General features: G+C 43.3%; 1 protein-coding gene across 1 annotated transcript in view; it reads right to left on the reverse strand.

Annotated features, from left to right (window-relative positions):
* Nucleotides 1-12,722: 12,722 nt before the first annotated feature.
* FAT3 (FAT atypical cadherin 3) overlaps nt 12,723-23,013 on the reverse strand; it is a 605,429-nt gene continuing 595,138 nt past the window's right edge. The window contains exons 23-26 of the mRNA XM_058545418.1: nt 22,121-22,274; nt 19,609-20,264; nt 16,950-17,063; nt 12,723-13,559 (exon numbers count right to left, since the gene is read on the reverse strand). Of these exons, the coding sequence (XP_058401401.1) occupies nt 12,937-13,559; nt 16,950-17,063; nt 19,609-20,264; nt 22,121-22,274 (1,547 nt within the window). The 3' untranslated portion in view covers nt 12,723-12,936. The remainder of the gene's footprint in view (nt 13,560-16,949; nt 17,064-19,608; nt 20,265-22,120; nt 22,275-23,013) is intronic.

Here is a 23,013-nt window from a genome sequence, read left to right on the forward strand (position 1 = left end):
AAGAGCTGCAGCTTAGTGTTAAGGAAGACACGAGGTTCAATTGCAATTTGCACATTTTTCTCTCAAGTATTTTCCAGCTCTGATGATTATTTCCATCATTTAGATTCAATCATTTGATCCTGATTTTTGCTGGAAAATCAAAATCAAAAGAAATAATTTGATTTGCTGACTGCACGAACATTGCTCTGCACATTATCCAAATTTAAAATCTATGCCACATGACGGGAAAATTAAATTTTCTCATTGTTAAAAATGATCAGAATAATTCAGCAGCATGCCTCCAGGTTATGGTTTCTCTAATTACCTTGTATCCTGAATTCTTAATTAATTATATTCTGAGACATGAAAAAGTCCTTTTGTGCTCAGAGCCCATCCCATGGCTTTTTCTGTGCCAGGTGAATTATTTACACAGTAAATCTTATCACTGCATTTCAGTTTTGTCCCCGAAGTTGCTGCCCTTTTGGTCATTTTAATCTCATTCCTCTCAGAGTCAATTTCCAACTATTTAGAACAAGCATCCAGACCATTAGCCTTCCCACATACCAAGATCTCATCACCTGTCACTGAATTCCTTTGTGACCTAGTTAAATGCCGTTTCTTTCTGGGTCACAGAAATGATACAGCCTTAAAATCTCTGTCTCAAGAAGTGGCTCCTGAAATTGATCAGGGATTCGGCTTCATTAGAAAATGACTGGGTGAGAGAGATGATGAGCCTCCATGCAGATATGCACCCACATCAAAGCCCCATACCTCCTATCTGTTCAAAACACATTTATTTAAATAAGATGCTGGATAATGCTCCAAAGAGTTTTCTCAGAAAGCATGACTCCAGAGAACACCTGAGCCTTAACTCAAAAAATTATTTTTCTTTTTTATTAATAATTTTAATCATTATGAACTGAACTGTTTCTCCAGCAGCCAGACTAGATGGGACCCATGGAAATGATTAAAGCCCCTTCTACACAGTGGGATCCAGGTGAAAATTAGAAAAAAATAACACGTGGTTACCATTGGAGTGATTATTTTGTCAGACACTATACTAAGCTCTTCGCGTGCATTGCATCATTGTCTTCTTGTAACCAAACCGTCTTGTAGACAAAGCAACTGAAGTACAGCAATTAATTCACCCAACTCCACATGGCTGGGATGTATCCGAGTCCAAGTCAAAAATCCGGTGGTGCTTCCCAGACGTTAATATGCGTACAAATCGCCTGGAGAACTTGTTAACATGCAGATTCTGATTGAGTGGGTCTGGGATTCTGTATTTCTCTCAAGTTCCCTGGTGAGGTCGATGCTGCTAGTCTGTAGACTACAGTTTGAGGAGCAAGGGGGTAGACTCTAACTCTATACCCTCTAAAGCAATACATTATGGTTCTTCTTCTTCTTCTTCTTCTTTTTTGCTGAGGAAGATTAGCCCTAAGCTAACATCTGTTGCCAATCCTTCTCTTTTTGCTGAGGAAGATTGGCCCTGGGCTAACATCTGTGCCCATCTTCCTCTATGTTATATGTAGGCTGCCTGCCACAGCATGGCTTGATCAGCGGTACATAGGTCCGCGCCTGGGATCCCAACCTGCAAACCCTGGGCCACCACAGAGGAGCGTGCGAAATTAACCCCTACACCACTAGGCTGGCCCCAGGTTCTTCTTAATGTTCCTTTTTCATTTTCAACTGATGAAAGCTCATATGGAAATTCATGTTTTAGGGATTCCTTTGTGTTTTTCTACATCACACAGTTAAACATTCTCAAGGTTAAAGTTTGTGAAATAACGGTTGTTCAGACGTGGCCTGATGTTAGCAGACCCTCAGCACTCAAGCTCCGTAGACTCTGCTTACATTTTTTTCTGGTAAAATCTGTCTCACCTGGATCCTCCTGTCCAAATGTCTCGCCTGAGAGCTGGGAATTTAGTGTTTCAGAGAGAATGAGTTCATGGTAGTTCTGCCAGCCAGTCATCTGGCCCCCTGTGAGTCCCTGCCCTGGACAGGCAGAGAAGAGTAGCACAGGTGACAATCTTTACAGAAGTGGAGGGTCAGTTCTCACGGTGACGGCAAGTTGCCATAGCAGTCCCCAACCTAGCATCTCCTGAGAATCTAGAGTGGCTGGATGGCTTCTGGAACACAGGCCAGTTCCATGTACTTGGTGGAGTGAGTTATATGAGTTGCTACATACTATGTGTAACTATTGGTAGAATTATTATTTGATGAAACCATTTTGAAGGCAATTAAAATGGCATAAATGCCCAGACTTAAAAACGGACATATTCTTTGATCTAAAAATTTTGCTTCTAGGGCCAGCCCGGTGGCACAAGCGGTTAAGTGCGTGCGCTCTGCTGCGGTGGCCCGGGGTTCGCCAGTTCGGATCCCAGGCACGCACAAATGCATTGCTTGGCAAGCCTTGCTGTGGCAGCATCCCATAAAAAGTGGAGGAGATGGGCACGATGTTAGCCCAGGGCCAGTCTTCCTCAGCAATAAAAGAGGAGGATCGGCAGATGTTAGCTCAGGGCTGATCGCCTCACCAAAAAAAAAAAAAAAAGAAAAATTTTGCTTCTAGAAATCTATCCTTCAGAAATCCTAACATGTGTGCACATCTCAAAGATGTTCATGGGAGCATTGTCCATAATATCCAAATATTAAAACAGTCCATCAACAAGGGCATGATTCAATAAATTATAGAATGACCATGATATGACAAACAATGCAGCCATTAACAAGAATACAGCAGGGACCCATAGAGTTGTCTAAAGATAGATTGCTAAGCAAACACAGCAAGTTACAGGACAATATGTAAAATAGGATCCTACTATGTAATTCCCTCCTATCTACATTTGTGTATTTGTACATATACAGAGAGTCTTCAGTATCTGAACACCTCCAGTTAGGAGGTTGAGTGAAGAAGCAAAGGTGTTCACACTAAGAAAATCTTCACCAATGAATGAACTGAAAACCTGTAAAAATTGTCTCTGCTCCAACATCTCTTCCCGCTCAGCACTGGAGTCAAAGTCTGTGCTGCTCTGGCTCTAGCTGACTGTGGGCTCTGTAAACTTAGTGCCAATTCAGTGCAACCGACTGCCAAATGGAAGGGCACATCTGGCAAAAGAAGCAGTTCATGAAGCCCGAGACAGCTACACGGAAGAGCTGATCTTGTGGAATCTCATGGGCCGATAATGGGCTGGTAGACCAGAAAACAGGTGAAAAGAACTTATCAAGGAAGCTCACAAAAAGGCACTTGATAGAAAGTAATTTGAATACAAAACATTTAAAAAATGTCTCCTAGGGGCCGGCCCGGTGGTGGAGCCGTTGAGTTCATGTGTTCTGCTTCGGCAGCCGGTTGTTCCCTGGTTCGGATCCTGGATGGGGACGTACCGCTCCTCAAGCCATGCTGAGGCAGCGTCCCATTTAGAAGAGCTACAACTCTACAACTATGATACACAACTATGTACTGGGGCTTTGGGGAGCAAAAAGAAAAAAAAAAGAGGAAGATTGGCAACAGATGTTAGCACAGGGCCAATCTTCCTCAAAAACACAACAAAAAAAGTCATATTTTTAAAGAAATAATCTTGTTTCTTTTGGAGATGGAGGTGTAGTGGGAACGTAAGTTGGAAAGTGAAGGGGACCTTTTCTGGTTTGCTTTAGATGCCTTTGTATTGTTTCTGTCTTTCTGTGAGAAAGTAGTCATCTACTACTTGGAGTAATATTCTAAAAAATCCAGGGGCAGGCCCCGTGGCATAGCGGTTAAGTGCTCACGCTCTGCTGCTGGTGGCCTGGGTTCGGATCCCAGGCGCGCATAGATGAACCGCTTGTCAGGTCATGCTGTGGCGGCGTCCCATATAAAGTGGAGGAAGATGGGCACAGATGTTAGCCCAGGGCCAGTCTTCCTCAGCAAAAAGAGGAGGATTAGCATGGATGTTAGCTCAGGGCTGGTCTTCCTCATGCAAAAAAAAAGAAAAAGAAGAAAAACGGAGCCGGCCCTGTGGCATAGCGGTTAAGCGCGCCAGCTCCGCTTCTGCAGCCCGGGTTCGGATCCTGGGCGCACACCGAGGCACTGTTTGTCAAGCCATGCTGTGGCAGCGTCCCACATAAAGTGGAGGAAGATGGGCACAGATGGGCACAGATGTTAGCCCAGGGCCAGTCTTCCTCAGCAAAAAGAGGAGGATTGGCATGGATGTTAGCTCAAGGCTGATTTTCCTCAAACACACACAAAAAATCCAAAAAGTACATTCATAAAGACTGTCCTTTCTTAAAATAAATATATGTTAATATATCTACATAGAAAATGGTCTGAGAGAATATACTCTGATATAATTTGAGTGATCATTTTTGGAGACAGGGGTTCTTTATGACCTCCTTTCGCCTGTCTTCATTTTCTCATTTTTGTAATGACCTTGCACTGCTTTGGAAATAAGAGGAAGGAAGGAAGGAAGGAAGGGGAAGGGGGGAGGGAGGGAGGAAGGAATAGTAGTACAAGAAATTAAAGAAACACTTTTAAAACAAATTTTTGAATTTTCTATTTTTAAGCCACTTGGTTCTGCTCAGCTTGTTAGGCTGTTTTAATTTTTGTGCCTGTTTGTTTCAAGTTACCATTTATTGTTAGATATTTGGGTTATTCCAATTCTTCTTTATTAAAAACAGTACAGAACAGTATAATTGGCTGAAAATTAATTAGAATTGAAAAAGCAAAAGAATAGAGACAAAAATGGAAGAACTATGAGAAACAGGCCAAAAAGCTTCAAGATGAATATCTAGGTTGGAAAACTGCCCTGTCATGCGCCAAAACTAGCAGTTATCCAAAACTGGTGACTGGAGATGATACTTTTTGCTCAAATCACTACTGAATAGCGTTGTTCTATTGACCAGCTTGCATTCACCCAGGATGTTTTGGCAGAATTGTGTTGGTTGAATCCTTTGATTCTACAAAGAAAGGCAGGTAAAGATTTGAGAGGAAGTATCTGCAGGCCACATGGAGTGGCCCATGAAAAATGGAAATTGTTAATTGCTGACAGTTTGGGCAAACAAGGGAGTGTCCCTTTAGTGGAAATTTCAGAGGAACTACGCAGCGACTTGGGGGCCTGATGCTATCCTCTGATAGGCTTGCTTACAAGGTGGGACCTTAGCTGGTATCACGGAACTTACTTGAATTTTTGGAGGGTTCCAACCATATCAGTATCTTTTATGCTGAACACCTGTATTGCTTCTAGGAGTCTGAAATTTTGATACACTCCAAGGCAGAGGTTGCTGCCAAGACCAGCATCCAATAAAATGCTGGGCACTGAATACCCAATGAGCTTCCCTGCTTCGCAATATTTCATAGCCATGAGTACAACTGTATGCTGGGTCCTGAGTCCCCCTAGGGAATCATTGAACCTGGGAGTGGTCTTGGGGACCCCTGAACCAGGCACAGAAAAAGAAAGTGACTTTCCACAGAGACATGTTTCTAAGCTAAAAATTAGCCCTTTTATCTCAAAGAACCAGCAGAGAATGAAGATAGGCTTAAAAAGTCTTGTCTTTTCCCTTCCCCAACAGACAAATGCTACTTCTTTTTTTCGTGTGTGAGGAAGATTGGCCCTGAGCTAACGTCTGTGCCCATCTTCCTCTATTTTGTATGTGGGATGCTGCCACAGCATGGCTTGATGAGTGGTGTGTAGGTCCACACCCAGGATCCAAACCCACGAACCCTGGGCCACTGCAGCAGAGTGTGCAAACTTAACCACTATGCCACCGGGTCTGCCCCCTAATGTTACTTCTTAATTGACATCTCCAGGTTGCTCTACCATTTTTGAGGTGTGGACGGAGATTTAAACTAATTCTCTTTCTGCTAAGGGTGTCCACATGAAAGACATGGAAATGAATATTTTCCTGGTACTCAATTCATGAACACATCACTGTGGTGTTGGGTTGAAAGGTAGGTGACTTCTAGCATTTTCAACACTTGCCTCTCAAAATCCTTCTCACTGCAGTTACTAAATTCACCAAAATGAGGAAGGATTTATGAAGTCAAGGGGATTTGGCTGGAGACATCATTGATTAATTCTCCAATCTAAAACATTTAATGAGGGCCAGTATTGTACTGGGAACTGAGAAACAAAGATGGTGAAGACATAACTCTGCCTTTATGATCTAGTGGAGGAGCCAGTGGTGTGCTGGAGTTGACTCATACTGGCTTGCAAGAGCCGACCGCTAGACTCAGGAATTTTGTGAGCTGGTTCACATTTCCTTGGTAACTTTAAATCAGCCATGATAGTGAAGCCAGGTACCGGAGGGTTACTGTAAATATTTGGTAAGGTTATCTTTTGACCTTGTTATGAAGAGAAGTTAATCTTATCAATTTGCTGTTTTCTTGTTTAACCTGATGGGTCACTCAAGGGTCACAAGGATTTATGAGCTTCTTTTATAGAAGACAAAGAATGCCTTCAAAGAAGTTATGATCGCCAGATAACCAGCCCCCAGCCATTCTTCACTCCCAGAAGTCAGATTGCCCAGGGGCTTATCTGGAGTGAAAGACACATGGATTACCCCTTTGTTTCTTCAAAACTCCTTCTGCCAAGCCCCTTAGCTCTACAAAACCCCCTGCTTTCTTTTCTTGTTAAGGCGGATTTGAGAGAACCTATCCTCCTGCCTTCTCATTTTGGCCAATTCAAATAAACGTTTCTCCATCTCCAAGCACCTATGTCTCAGTGATTGGCACATGAACTTGGGATACCAATAGGAGTATTTATACCACTGAAATTGGCAAAGGTAACAAATTGGTGCTTCTCCTCTTTTACTGGGTTGTTAAGAGTTTACTTGCATTCTACTGTGGGGCTGGACAAGTAACTAGAGGATTGCAGCAGAACAAACTTTACCAGCACAGTAAAGATTTTAAGTAAGGAGAAACTGAATGCCTAGCCAGGGGCCATTCTGTGGGGAGTGGCTCCAGGTCTCCAGAATCCTGGTCAGGGTGTGACAGGTGGAGTTCTGCTGCAGGCACAGGCAGGGCCAACTCTAGCTGAGCCCATGGGCCTGAGGAGGGGCCTTTTTGTGGCTGGTGCTCAGACAGGATTTTTCTCAGAGCAGGTCCTGGCCCTCCCTCGCCTAGGCAAGGTGGAGGGTGCCCCTCCCCTTCTGGAGTCCTTTCTGGTCTCAAGCTAGCCTCTTGTGATGTTACTTCCTCTTCAAAAGATAATTTGTCCCTCCCTCCAACTTCTCCTGTATATATATATTTTTAAATAATTATTTATTTATTTATTTTCCCCCCCCAAAACCCCAGTAGATAGTTGTATGTCATAGTTGCACATCCTTCTAGTTGCTGTATGTGGGATGTGGCTTCAGCACAGCCGGAGAAGCGGTGTGATGGTGCGTGCCTGGGATCCGAACCCGGGCCACCAGTAGCGGAGCACCCGCACTTAACTGCTAAGCCACTGGGCCGGCCCCATCTCCTGTATATATTTTGACTTTTATTCCATATAGACAATTTTCTAGAGCTCTGGAGGAAAACTCAAGTGCTAATTGTGCCCCAAACTTGGACTTTTTTTGAGGGAGAGGAGTACTGGAAAAGCTGCCTAGAAGATGTGGGGATGCTGTTAGGAGAGATTTCTGCAGCGGTGGGACTCAGTGACCAGGACCCTTATTTGTCCTAGTCTCCAGCGCTGTTTTCATTGTCATCAGGGAAGAATCCCACAGGGTATGTGCCCAGTAAGAAGCTGCATAAGATTCCAACACATGTGCACCAGAACCAATGGAAGTCCTTCTGGAGGCAAGAAGTCTCTGAAAAAAAATCCCATGCCCTACAGAATATGACTGCCCAAGTGCCATGTGAGCAACGAACTGAAGACAAATAAAAGGAAACACTTAAAAAAGAGTCAACACAATTTCTAGTTTCATTTTTTACTTTTTACTTGAAAACTTGTTTTAACCATCAAATTTTGGCAGTTACAAACCTGTACACTGTTGGTGGTTTTTTTTTTTTTTGGCTGTCTTTTTTTGTTTTTTGTTTTTGTTTTTCTTGCATTTTTTAGAAAAAGAACGCAAGACTGAATACTGCCAACAGCAATATATGCAGAAACAATCCATTTCTATAAGGGACAAGATCCACTTTAAGTGTTAGCTTTCCCCTTTGCATAAGGTTTGGTGTGTGATGCGTGTGCAAGTTTAGGTGGGTGCACATGTGTGTGAAGAAATGATATACTTCATTCAGAATCTGAAATGGCATAAGAATCAGGTACTTAGTAACTGGGCGAAGCACGCTTGTTTTAAAAAATGTCAATAAAAACATTTTCTTGAAAACAGAGAAAGTTAAATGAAAACAGTAGAACCAAAGAAAGGTTACAGTACATCTTGAAATGATTAAAAAACATCATTTTCAAATCTAAAATCCTTTGTGTGTGTGTATGTGTGTGTAGTTACCTCAAAAGTTTTTAGACCAACAGCATGGATGACTTAGAATTATATTTGACCCCCCCAAATTAAAGCATCCTGATAGGCATCAAATACAGTATCTACAAAAGCCTGGAAAATTGAAACCATTATATACAATTTTATAAACATTTTAAACACCAAAACATACATCTTTTACAAACCAGCCTGTTTGCAACAGGCAAATTTACAAGACAATCTCTCTGATACAGTGCTTAAAAATAACTGCTTCCATTTCTGAACACATTTGTCACTTTCCGAAACGCAGTAGTATGGGCTCATAAAATTGTTAAATAGTAGCAATTCAGGTATTTGTTTGCTGGAAGGGTACTACAGTACATGGTAATGGGTCCAAACACGCTCCAAATGACTATACGATTCTCTAGTGCACCCTAAACACTGGAATAGACTAATTATGGCCTTTGTGTAATATTACATACTTGTAATTATTGCTTTTCATTATTACCAAGGAAAGAAAATCTTATTCTTTTCCTATCTCTTAGCCAGCTGGCTAAATATTAACTGATGCCAAACCCACAAATGGTGACTTTAAACCCTAGAATTATACAACCAGAAGCTTAAAGACATTGTGGATACGCACCAGAATAATGTGCAGTTGAACGTTGCAGGACAAAAACCAGCAAAAACACAGAACCGCCTTCTCACAGACCACACAAAATGATGACGCTGAAGAAATGCCTCTTCAAATCTCCATTTCCCATGGTTGGAAATTAAAAACATAAAACATAAAATCCTAACCACTTTATCAATATCTGTGCACTGGGAGGGCAGCAGATTGAAGAGAGCAGACAACTGTCTGGGTAACTCATGCAAAATGAACACTAGATCTTCCTGAATTACTTTACATGAAAGTATTTTCTGGGTATTAAATGTTTTATTTTGATAATCTCTTTTCTCAGCTCCCCTGACTTTGGTTATATAGACACAGCATTAGTGGGGGCAGTGGGTGAGGTGGGGGTGGGACGTAAGTAGGAGTTGGCTGATGATATATATCTCTTACTTGCTTTTTTCCAGGCTGTGCTAGTGATTCTTAGGGGAAATTCCAGGTAAGTTCCAGAAATGTATCATCAATTCCCTTTCCAGGCCTTCACACTGATTCTCTGATAGGGCAAACGTCAAAATGCATAGACTTGACCTATTCACATTACTAACTTCTCCAATGGCATTTCATGAATGGGCAGGACATGAGTACATGGAAAGCTCGCATGGAATGGAACTCAGCAGCAAAATACTTGTAGACGAAAGCAAATAAATTAAATATCTACTTTATTCATCTTTTACAGCCCCATATCTTCTGCTTCCTATATGACAAAGATCAACAGTCCAGCCACTCTCAACCTAACCAGAATGTGTGCAATACAAGTAAAGTGCCTACAACAGGCTATGGAAAATGGCTTCCAGGAGGTGGCACATATGTGTTAGAAAAAAGGGAAAGACATTAATTGGCTTAAATATTTTCCACGTGGTTCATCATGGTGGCGGGGGTAGGAAGAAATACCAGGACTGGTGGAGGAAAAAAAAAAAGAGAAACAAAATGCACCCAGTAGGTAAAATTATAATCAAAGTTTCACTATAATTGATGACTGGTCTGAGTTTCATTCTGTAATTACCATTCCATCCTCATTGTAGAAATCACTCATTTGGTAAAAGCAGCATTTTTGATAAATGTCCAAAGAAATGTGTGACTTCTGTAACTGTGCCCTTCCTACGGGGTAGGCTGCAAGGAAACATGAGATCATGAGGCTTCCAGAGAAACAATCTCCTTGAGTTCTCTTTTCTAGCACATTCCAAAGCAGGAATGGTGGGAAGTCAGAAAATCCAGCAGAAGTTGGCAGATACTATGCCCCAGGAAGTACAGTGGTGAACAATGGTATACAGAAAGTACACTGGCCAAATGGATGGGTTCTAGTCCGTGTTCAGCTACTTATCTTCCTGTGTGAGCCTGGGCTAGTGCCTTCCCCTCTCTGGGCATGTTTCCTCTTTTATAAAATCAAAAGATTGGACAAGCCGATCTTAAAGACCCTTCCACCTCTTTGAATTGGCAGTCATCCCACCTAGTTCCACCTTGGCCTGACTGAAAACTCTTTTGTAATCTACAGGGAAACCTAATTTTCCAAAAAGAGAAAAAATATCATGTGTTTAAAGGTAATGAATCAAAACATAACACAAGCTTGTCTGGTATACATTTAGCCGCAGAGCTATTATGCAGGAAATCAGGGGAAGTTATCTTAAAGAAAGAGGTATTTTACATAGGTCAGAGAAAAGGGTGGGCACAATCTTCTTGGGTGACTTACAACCACATTAGGATCTATTTATTCCTTCATTACTGTGTCAGTCAGGCATTCTCCCTGGAGGAGATGCTGTGTAAGCAGTAGTGAGTCATTGGCATTAATCTCATTCTAACATTTCCTGGGGGCAAGAAATGAATTGTTGGTTTTACTTTGATGGTTTTTATGTCATTGCATTACTGAAAGTGGAGCAGGGATTCCATTCTAGACCATTAGTTCGTCATTTTCTCCGTGATTCTTGCAAATGTGCTTCTTACATAAGAAAAATACCAAAGACTTTATTCTTAAAAGCAGCCTTAGTGAAATTCATTTATTTCAAGACCACAGTGCAGATAATGCTTCTATGAGTAGGTCTGACCAAGAGACAGGAAGAGGAGAAAAACTGAAAAATCTGTGAAGTATAGATGTGTACTTAGGAAGCTTGAGAATGAAAAGGAATTTTTTTACAACGAACTTCAGAAACACTGACTGCTATAAAGAAGTGAATTAAATACAATTGAAATAACTAAAAATATGTCTGAGTGGATGATACACAGACTCAGGACAGTACAATTTACACACCAATGCCATATGTTATCAGAAACTGTGGACATAGAAATTTGCTTATTAAGCAGATAGTGCAAATATGCATTTATTTACCATGGCCACTGTGCATCTGGCCATAATCCGATTGAAGCAAAAGAGGAAAGTCACTCAATTTGTCAACTTTAAGCTTTGAGTATTGGGTTACTGTATTTCCAGTGGAATGATTCTCCTGTCAATTTTGGAAACTCATGGCCAAAGTCCATACATCAAATGGATGGAGAACCCCAGGGTGTAATTAAACCTTACACATTTTTCAAATAAGAATTTAGTTCTGGAAAATTATAACAAAATACTGTTGTTTAAAAAGCAGTTTTGCTTTAAGTTAACATAAATGGCAGTACCAAAATAAAGTTAACTAAACCGGAGTACAATATGGCATTTGGTGTTTCTCTAACATCATAGAGATCAGAGAAATTGGAAGGTCTGCCTCATGGCAGGATTTTCAACTCAGTCCACACCCTAGAACCTTCACATCAGCTTTCCTCAAGAGCAGCCTTATTGAGTGCAAGTACATATTTGTACATAGGCCCAGACACATAACTATTATAACTTATACACAAGAACTAATCTACTTTCTTCTTCTTTTTAACGTAATTGAATTTATAATGAATGATGCTACCAATTTAGAATAACACTCCAATTTGATCTGCATTATCAAGAATTGTGATTATCTGGCTGAAAACATTGGAAGTATGATATTTTCTTTGTTTTTCTGAATTTGTGAATTCTGCTTAAACCTCTAAATATCTCTCATTCTAGAGAACAACTACCAAAATGCTACTTTTTTTTTTCTTTTTCTTTCCTGATTCTCAGAACAAAGGCCAATTTCTGCAGCAATGTTAAAATGGTAGTTACAGCCAAGAATATTTACGGCAAAACACAAAAACAGATAATCACATTCTTTATAATGTTTGAACAATGTTAACCTCCCCAACCCACAAAATGGAACCCAAATATCCTCGTGTTCCTCTTCATTAATACCTTTCTCAGAGATCATAAAACCCAACTATATGATATTGGATGCTTAACACACACAAAAAAAATAACTAAGCATACTAAACATGTTACTCAAACCTAATTTATAGCTGAAAATTGGGCAGCTTAAAAAAAATAGAGTTGATTTTAAAGGCTTCAGCCCATTCTCTTGTTTGTTTAATAATATTTGTTTCTCTTTCCTTCTGCCTACGAGACTAACTTTTCCAACAATCATAACTACTATTTTCATTTCCCCCCCCATTGGCTCAAAAGCACATGCAACAATGCCTCTTTGCTTGTTGCCAGTTATTAATACTGCAAGGACCGATGCTGTAACACTTTCCAGGGCACACTGCTGCACAAAGCCATACAAGATCGACTGTATAACCTAGTGGCTGCAATTTTTGCCCCCCTGAAAAACTTGGTGTGCATTCTTGATCATGAACGCAGCAACCTACTGCAAGGGTTATCAGTCACTTCTCAGAAACAATTTCTGTGCCTTTCCTTTGCACCCAACTGGAGTCGAGCTTGCTCGTGACAGTATGCTTTGTTTAGAAGTTTCTAGGGGAAAATACCGCATTTCCTTCTTGCTCAACACACTCCTCTCCATGGAGAGACAAGCCCAGCCAGTCTCATTCCACATTTCTGTAACAAACAGCGCAAAGCACTCGAGGTGTGTCCTCTACACTTGGGTCTGGTGCTGAGTCTCGATAAAGGGAATGTGAAGGCTGGCGAGGCTGAGCTCTCCCACGCTCTCATAGTCACTCATGGCTACTTCGGAATCGTCAAAGCCGCAGTTAGCTGACACATCCGAGGACGAGGTGCCTCTGGAATTGTGCAAGGATAGACACACATTGTCTGCTGGGCCTGCTGTCTCTGTGCCCTGGTTTATGCTCACAGCAAAAGTACTAAATTCACAGCTGGCAGGCGGGCCCACCAAATCCGTTTCATTGGGGAATGGGTGAGGAGGAAGGTACTGGCTGGGATGGAACTGGGGCCTTCTCCTGCAGTCTGGGCTCAGCGTGCTGGCCAGTGAGACAGGCTGGGAGGGTGGCAGGGCCTCGTATTGGTCCGGGAAGTCCTCTGGAAGAGGAGGGGGCAGCTGGTCCTGACTCAAGAACTCCTCTTCGTGAGGGGGTGGGTACTCGCTGTCGATGTCATAGCCGCCCAGGTAGTAATCGCTCTCCAACTCCCGTGTGCTGCCCTGGTGTGCAGACCCTCCATCCTGGTTCTCATAGTTGGGCACTTCCTCTATGTCCGACAGGCGGGCCCCTGGCATCCAGTCAGAGGTGTCCCAGTGATAGGCTGTGGAAGAAAAGTGGTGATAGTTAATTTCCTCCAGACTAGAGTTGGGGCGGGGCTCTGAAAGGAGCAGACAAGGGACGCGACATGCAATTAACATCCAAGAGACCCTAGGAAGCCAGGGTCATGTGCATGCTCCTTACAAGGGTCTATCAGGGGCCAGCCATGCTCTGGCTCTGGGAGAACACGGCCATGGCAACTCTGAGATGAGATGGCGCCTGGTTGCTGCAGAGCCTCCACTCAGCCATGCCGTAAGCGATGGCCAGCGAGGGCATGCTAAGGAAACAGAGTTCTAGGAGCCCTCCCCGCCATTCCTTCTTCCTATGCACACACTAAGTGCAGAGCCAGGCTGGCAACATGCTTGCAGAGAGAGAGATGCATCAGCTATACTGTGGACCACAGAAGGCAGGGAGATGTGCACACAAATGGATGAATCACAGGCGCAGGGGAGAGGCTGGGGGAGGGATGCTGGTAGGACGCTCACCTCCAATACCGAGCACACAAGACACCTGGAACATGCAAAATTCAGATCAAAGAAACTCAGACAGGATGGAGGGAGAGGGACAGGGTAAGAACGAACTCAGCAACTCAAAACGCATGAGTAAAATGTGATGCTGGGGTCGTGGCACAGTCACCTCGGTTGTAGTTTTGTCCTTGATCCATGACAGACACTGTTTAAATACAAAGTGAGAAGTAAAACTGACAATCCAAGCCTCGTGAAGAGGGCAAAACAGAACATTCTAGATGACTTAGAAGACATGCTCCTATTTCTCCCCATTGGTATTTAGGAAATAGAAAGATAAATCCCAGCTATGCTAGGACCTAATTGTATTAAGTCACTAACAAGTTACTTGATTGAAATCAATCCCCCTAATACTGTAGCTTTAAACAATTTCTTAAATATTCCCAGCTCATAGCAGGTGCTCAATAAACACATGTTGAATGTAAGAATGAATTTAATATTAAGCTGGATTCAATATAATTGGGTACTCTTCTCGCGGAAGGGATTTTATAAAAAGAGTACCCAAAATATTTAAAAAATTATAAACTAGATGCTTTTTTGCCAAATTGTAAAATTGACTCCAATCCCTAGAGAAACATCCAGCATCTTGTTGGAAACCATCTATTTACGGCCCACTCCGTTGCCAGCCAATGAAAACCACCCCTAGTTTAAAGTAACAAGGAAGGAATATTTCTGAAAGGATAACTCGTGCACAAAGAAATGCTATGGAAGAAAAAAGTAAATACCTTCATTCTCTATAGTGTCAACTACATTGTTGACAAGTTGAATGACAGTCACTATGGATGCTTGTGGCCAGGAAAAGAAGACAGGAGGGAGGGAAGGACAGCTTCAGGTTAGTTGTGTATTTTAAACATACATTAACTTCTCTTAACAACAACAGCAAAAACAGAGGCGCAGCACGGAAACTCCCACTGTCTGTCCATTAGGTAGTGCTCGAGTGCACACTTTTGTCTGGGGGTCCTGGGATTCTTGGAACGGAAGGGAAATGGCAGCAAACCCGGGGGGGCCAGTCCTCCTGAAAGGCCTGATCGGCAGGGATTGCCGGGTCATAAATTCATACCTCATGGCCGGGTGAAATCAATCTAGGAAGGCAGTGGCTCATCAAGCTCATGCTAATTTCTCATTAGTGACTCTCAAAGGCTCTCAGAGGAAGACCTCACTACTCCCGGGGATAATTATTGGTTGGTCAGGCATGCTGCTCCAAACCAAATGCCAGTAATGGAGGATAACCTCTGCAGGACTGATGGCTTCACACTCACAAGATGCCACCTATAGCTTGGAATGACCGGAGGCCCAGCTCCCACCTGTGAAGTGTAGACAGAATTCAGCGTTTGGCCTCTCGAATAGGTAGAATCTGGGAAGGAAATCTCTGTACTCTGTCCGTGTTGCTTTAGCACCTGATACCAGCAGCTTGTGGAGAGGTGATCAAACTTAAACTAATTTATTGAAAATTCCTAACACTGCCTGCTTTAGTTGGGACCAACCCAGGATGCTAAACATGAAAGACCAAGTGTGTGACCAGTCAACCAGCAGCTGGAGCTGCTGCCTGGAGTGTGGAAACTATATGTTCTCAGGTGCTTCTATATCAAATGCAAACCGGTGACAGCTTTTCTTCTGGCTGGGGATGAGGAAAGGAGTAAGCACCAAGGCAAACTGAGCTGGAGGCATGCCCTTGGGCTTCTGAGGAAGGTCAGAAGAAATCCACTGTGATATGGTTTGTTACCCCAGCAGTCAGATACACTGAGGCTTCTGCACCTCTCAGGAGTGCCAGGTATTAGGGAAGGAGGCGGAAGAGATTTGGGGGTGGCGATGCTGAAAGTGGACTATTTTATTTCCATGGTTGCCTCTATGGCCTCAGGGCTCACCTGTCCCTGTATTTACCTGGGAGGCAAAGACTACATCATTTTCATTTTGTACTTCTGGGTACAAAACGTCCAGTATAGGGGTCAGAACACAGGAGAAACTCAGTAAGGGTACATGGGTTGAATGATTCCATAAATTAATAATTCAATTTTTGCAAATTGCTGATAAATGGCAAAAAAAAATGACATACAGACTAAGGTCTCTGTGGATGATTATTTGAAATTATTCTTGGTTCACTACCATATGGTAAGCTTTCACTATTTTATGACCATTTCTGCTTCCCTCCCTGGTCCCGGGGAAACCAACCATCCTCCAAAGCTCTTCCCTCAGCTCAGAAAACCTAGTCCACCATTAGCACCCTCTCCATAAACATAAGTTCTCAAAAGGCAGAGGTAGCAGCTTTGGAGTGTCAACAAGGTTCATGAACCACATGGAATTGTGTGCAACATTTTGGGTATATGTGCATTTTTCTAAGGAGCTGATCCATAGTACTTAATAGATTCTCCAAAGGCCCATGACCCCAAATGACTATAATGGGGATTCAAATGAATGAAGATGCCACTTCTATGGGAAGAAGGTTCTATGGGAAGGAGGTCTTGCCTCTGAACTAATTTCTAATGAGACGGAGGTTGGATGTAGAGTGAAGAGTGAAGAGATCATCATTAGTAAAATAAAAAAAGAAATAAATCACACTGCTTGCTAGAGAGTATCATTTGGGGTGAGGTGGTTCCATCATGAACCAAATCAAACATGATACATTACTGGAAGTTTGGGGGAACTTTGTCAACCTCCAACACAGATCCCTGGGCCTCTCACAGCTGCAGCTCAATAGGTGCTCCTTCAGGAATGACACCCAACAATGGAGTCAACAGAAAAGCTGGTGAACACACTCAAAAGCCCATGATCAGGTCAAGAAACAAAACCAGTCATATCACCTTCCTCTCAACCTCTCACTGCAGCACGGGAAACAGAACCCACCCAAGGGAACACACTCGATGACTTCTTACCATTGTCGTCGCCAGAATCCGACTGGAAGGAGCTCAAGGACTGAACTTCAGAATTGCTGCCTTTATTACTGCCTGCAAAGCAGGTCACTTCTCCCGGGTCATCAACCCCTTTGTCTTGGTGGGAAGCCAGAGAGAAAGCAGAAATGACTCTGGTTACCTTGTGCATATATCTAGTGCCGTTCCCCCCCCCACCAGCGTTCACTTCTGGGGGCTCTTTCATTTGCTTAGAGAAAATAATTTAGCTTCACAATAGAAAATTGATCGTGCCATTGGGGGCAAAGGTCTGTCAATCAAGAGATTTACATTATGGATTGAAAACCCTTAACCCATGGTAAATGAGCTTCCAAATAGCTGACAGCTGAAAGTAGCTGTTCTCTCCTCAAAGTGAAGCGACTAAGTGAAGAGTGGAACGAGGATGAAGTGGCTGGGTTGCTCTTTGCCATTTAGAGTTAATTTAAAACATTTACATGAACCAATGTGGTGTCAACACCAGGTTAAATGAGATTACTTTTAAAATAGGGGTATAAATATTTTATAGGCAAGAATGCCATTGCATTTACCCGAACTTCCATCTCTGGGGAACAAGTGGAGTTCTCAGTTTTGCCTTCTAGAGGGCAGCGTCACATCATTTTTGAGAATGACAGTGTTCTGCACTGTCTGGTAGGAGGGCAGTCAGTGGCATGGAGGTGCTCTTTTCCGCCCACTTCCTCCCTCTTTGCTGTAGAAAGAGCCTGAACGACACACATGCACACACGCGCACGCACACATGTGCTACTTCATTAATTGATGGACTAAAGAGGCAATAAAAACAACCCATATCTTGAAGTTGTCAAGAGAAAAATGAATTAGTCACCTAGAGATTGTCTCGCCAGCTAACTCTGCCTTGCTTAACAAAGAAGGAAATGTATTCAATAAAAACCCAGCAATACTTGGAAGGGAAATGTGAGTTTTGGCCTGAGGTGGATTCTGGAAATAAAGCTGTCACATTACCAAACGGGTGGAGGGAAACGAGCACCAGGAAAAGCTTCAAATCATCATGCAATGTGATGGTACGAAGAGATGGTGACTTGTGATTAAGGGAACAGTTGTTCCTCTTCTCGGCCACAGAAATCACTGTTTCCTCCACAAAGGGTGATGTCAGCAGCAGGCACTGTGGCTCTGCATCTGCTGTCAGATGCTGAAGCCACAGCAAAATGATGAGTTGGATAAACAACTGATAAAAGTGGAGAAATTCACCTCCTAACAGCCACATCACAGAAAATAAGAAGTAGTACCTCAGAAAAGCATAAGGTGGGCACCAGGCTTAGCCCTGAACACAAGGAAGGAAATGACAAATGATTCCCCCTGCTCCCCTCCACCGATGAATACAGTGCTGTGCATAAAGCTCCTTTCTCCACTCCTCCATTTATTCAAATCCCCCTTTTTTTCATTGCTAAATAAAAAGGGCCTTTCTACTAGCTAGAAGATTGGCAAGGCTATAGTAAAGTCTAACTCGACAGACAATTTGAGAGGAAATATATTTATATGATTAAAATCCAAGGGCAACCACTTAAAATATAAGTGTGTCTACAGAAAGATAGAATCAGCAGATAGCGTGACTGGGGCGGCTCTACAATAGAATAGAGGCCCTCCTCTATCATCAAGAGATCCTCTCCCTCTCAAGTCCCCCTCCCTCCTCCCTGCTAAAGCTCCCAAGAGCAGTCTTGCTAAGAGCACAAGCTTTGGACTCTGATGCTCCAGGTTCGAATCCTCACCCCTCCTTTTACTAGTTACTTGATCTTAGGCAAGTTATTTCACCTGTTCAGTCCTCCCGTTGGCACCCACATGGGGCAGCTGTGGGAATTTAAGGAGATGACCCAGCACACAGCAGTGGTGGCTTTTTATGTTCATCTGTTGCCTCTGTTTTCTCGCCAAATGTCTTCGTCCTTAACCCTTGCATTCTGGATTCTGTCTTGATGACTCACTGAAACACTCCTGAGATCACTAAGAATCTTCTAGGTGTCAAGTGCAGTACTTTTTTTTAGCCTGTGTCCTTGATGGTTTTACAGTAGTACTCAATCCTGCTGACCTTACTGATGGTCTTGGCTTCTGCACAGTTGCTCTTTCCTCTTTCCCGCTCTCTCTTTGTTGGCACGTGTGTGTCTCCCTTTCTGCCCCTCCCCTCTCCCCTGTAGAATCTCTGGTTCTTTTAAAGGCCCTGTTTGACCATCCTCTCTCTGCTGCTGCTCTCTTGGTGAGCTCACCCTCCTAGAGATTCATCCATCCTGCACACAGATTACATCCAAACTTGCACCTTTCACCTCTAGCTTCACCTTCCTCCTGAACAGAGCCAGACACCCCTCAGGCAACCCCTCATGTGTCCTCTCCACTGATCAAGCTGCTTCCTGCTTCTGGAAGGCCCTTTCCAATAGTTTCCGACCAAAATCTTACTCACGCTTAAAGACACCAGTAGAAATGCCCCCTTGCTCCACGAAGGCACCCTTTATCTCCTTGGCTGCACATGCTCTCTAGCTCCATCTGAAACCTACTTCCCCCTCTCCCCCCCCACCAACATATATCATAGTACTAGAACCCCAGCCTTTGGAAAGTCCTGCTACCCAGGGCATCTCCGCTCCTGCTCAAATATAAAGCCAATGAGGCACCACTACTTCCTACTCACTTTCAGTTCCCGCATCCCAGCCATTCTTCCGGATGGAATCGCAGTCAGAGCGGCAAGGGGACACGGCGGGGAGGTTGGGGGCCACGCTGCACACGACCACGCCCCGCCTGGCTGTCAGGATGCGCGGGGACTCAGGGTGAAACGTGGTCATCTCCTGGTGCTCGCTCCCCAGCCCGTCCACGATCTTGTCCAGGTTGCTCCTGGAGTCGCTCTGGAAGCACGGGGTGTAGGCCATGGGGCGCACGGGCACCTGCGGGGGCCCCACCTCCTGGTAGACGTTGCGGCCGTCCCCGCCGCCGCGCAGGTTCCGGAACGGGATGCCGTTGCTCTTGTTGAGCAGCGCGGCCGTGGCGGGGTCCTGCACCAGCGTGATGTTGTTGCGGGAGTAGTTCTTGCGGAAGACCTTCTTGCGGAAGACGATGAAGAGGACGATCAAGACGAAGATGACGAAGAGGACCACGGCGATGCCGATGAGCTCCTCCTTCCCCACGTAGGAGTGGCCGGCCTGGATGTTGGGCACCACCACGGGGCGCAGCCCGCAGTACTGGCCCACGTAGCCCGGGGTGCAGTTACAGAGGAAGGAGCCAAACACGTTGACACAGGAGCCCCCGTTCTCACACTCCTCCCGCTCGCACTCGTTGATGTCCTCCTCACACCTTGAGGACAAAACACACAAAAGGCCCCTGTCAAACATCAGGACCCTGGGACGCAGGCTGGTATGCTGGAGCTCCATTTAAAACTGACGTCTTAAAAGAAAATAAAACCCCCACAGGGTACATGAAGCATGACAAAAATAGTGTGACGGCGTGTGCGCGCGTGGGAGGTGAGTGGGCACTGCGGGGAGGCGGCATGAGTCAGAGTCAGGCATTAAAGTCTTTCTCCCACGCAATCCCTCCCAGATATTCTGACCCTACCCGGGTAGGGGGAGGGAAATGCTGTCGTGGGACAGAAGAGAGGAAGCAGAGACAGAAAGAGCAACAGATGCTGTTGAAGAGATACTTATCTCCAAATCCTCGGGGCCAGATGCATTTCAGAATTTAAAATTTTGCAATTTTAGAAATTACATACAGTACATATCTTTCATATTATGTAAAATATGCACCCCACCGCAGGAAGAGGGGTGCTGGCGCTGGCCCCCTAATCAAATACACCAGCATTTCTACAGTAAAACATATGGACGTTCACGCTAAATGAGAGAAGTCAAGACTAGAAATAGCCTCGGTGTGGTTTTGGCTGGTTTTGCCACCAAATTAGTTTGCCACTAATTTATCTTCAATCCTTTTAGTTCTCAGGGCTTTGGGGATTGTGGAATTGCAGATAAAGAGCTGTGAACTTATACCCTATCTAGAGTTTCCCGAGAGAAGAATTTCTTTGGTTCTGACATTTTCCTTTAATGGTTACAGTAATTTTTGGGCTCTCTGGGAAGCAGGGGTACAAGGCTTATTTGGGTGGGTGGAGGGTTACTTGTTTACATATCTCCCAGATTCTATGCTTATGTTAAAGGCTAATACAGATTATAGGAAAAAAGGACTAAAGCATTCTAATGAAAAATAATTAAATCAATTTTATTCTCTTTAAAGCAATCCATGACTTGCTCTGACTATAATTATAGAGCAAAAATTTGTCTTATTCTTTCTTAGTTTAACATTATTTGAGAACATAGACCTTTTTCCCTTCACTTTTCTCTACTTCAGCAATTGTTCTGTTATGTTCATTTAAAAGGCCCGATCACCTCTATCTTTGATAATCCACCTTTTAAAATGTAGTCAAACGTCCCTAATTTGAGCAGATTGAGGCCAGGTCACTCGGAAATTAGTCAGAATCACAGAGTATTTAAAAATAAATGCAGCTTTATTACTTTAAATTACATCCAACGATTCAAAGTCGGCTAAGTATTTCCTGGTAAAGTCCTAGGGAGATTTGCTTTAATGAATATATAAGACTGATCTGTAATTAGAATATCATTCACTTTGAGATTACATATATATACTTCTAAAACGATCAAGGATGGTTGAAAGGGGGCATTTTACTAAGAATTTAAAACATTCCCTTTCCATTTGGCTAACACTTTAATTTCCCTCATTTCTTGGGTGAGAAAGGGTTTGCAAAGGAAAGTTTTAGTTTTTCAGAATGATCATAAAACGCTAGGCAGTAGAGTCCAGTTAATGAGTTCTGAGGAAATGGATAATATGTCTGCCTCAGAATTATACTGGAAATATTAGGGGTCATAGAGGACTTTCTTTAAAAGAATTGTTTTCCTGATTACAGAACACATGGTAATTATATAAAAATTTGAAAGTATCGAGAAGTATAAAGTAAAAATATAAATTACCCATAACCCTACTCCCCAGAGATAATCCCTGGTAACATTTTAGTCACTTGTAAGCACTCTTCATGTAACGATATTAACCCTTTGCCTGTCCCATTAGTGGTAACTATTTTACCCCAGTTGGTTGTTTTCTTAGCACCAAGAAAGCAGCATAGAGAAAGACTGTTGCACAGTCTCACTTACGTGACTCCAGTGAGCCCAGCTTTGCAATTGCAGATGAAAGTATTTCCTATCGGGTCGCAGGAGCCTCCATTCCGGCAGGGGTTTGGGAAGCAGGCTGTGATCTCGGATTCACAGTTTCTCCCAGTGAACTGTGAGAGACAGGTACACTGATAGCCTGGGGAAACAGGACATCATGAGCCATGGATGCCGCTGGTAATGCTCAGCATGCACAGACTCGGCCATAACTCATCCTCCTAATTCCTTCTGCACCAAATCTTAGGCAGGGCCCAAATTCCAAAGACGATTAGCAAATTGGTTATTTTGAACTTGGAACACATGCGGCCACAAAAATGCCAAGTAGCCGTTTGGCTCTCCCACTAGTCCACAAAAATTCACCTAATTAACCACACACATGAATGCTAGTGAGAACGGTAAGAGACACCTAAGGAACAGATTCCAAGAACAGAGACCAGGGTTGGGAGGAAGATGTTTCCCCACCACACTACTGCTGTAAAAGGCAGGATGTTTCCAGAGAGGAGTTGAGCATAGGTACCACTCTTATTTCGTTAGAACACATTCTACAGTAGCTTCCTGAGAAGGGGGTTATAAGAGGGAAATGTGAGACTGTGCATAGCTGAGCATGTCTTTACTCCACCCTGATATTTCTTTGATATGTTGTGTGTGGAATTTTAAGCAATTCCCTTCACGTTACTTTTGAGAAATCCAAAGTTGTTTTGGTTCCTGAAGTTTGTATGTGACCTGGTTTCTTTTCCTTTCTAATAGCTTGGAGGATCTTCTCTTACCTCCAATCTTCTGAGATTTCACAATGATATACTTCAGTGTGGGTTTATTTCAACCAATACTGGGTATTCAGTGGGCCCTTGCAATCTGGAAATTTTTGTCCTTCAACTTGG

This window comes from Diceros bicornis, chromosome 7 (assembly GCF_020826845.1).
Source record: "Diceros bicornis minor isolate mBicDic1 chromosome 7, mDicBic1.mat.cur, whole genome shotgun sequence".
In the NCBI taxonomy this organism is placed as follows: Eukaryota; Metazoa; Chordata; class Mammalia; order Perissodactyla; family Rhinocerotidae; genus Diceros; species Diceros bicornis.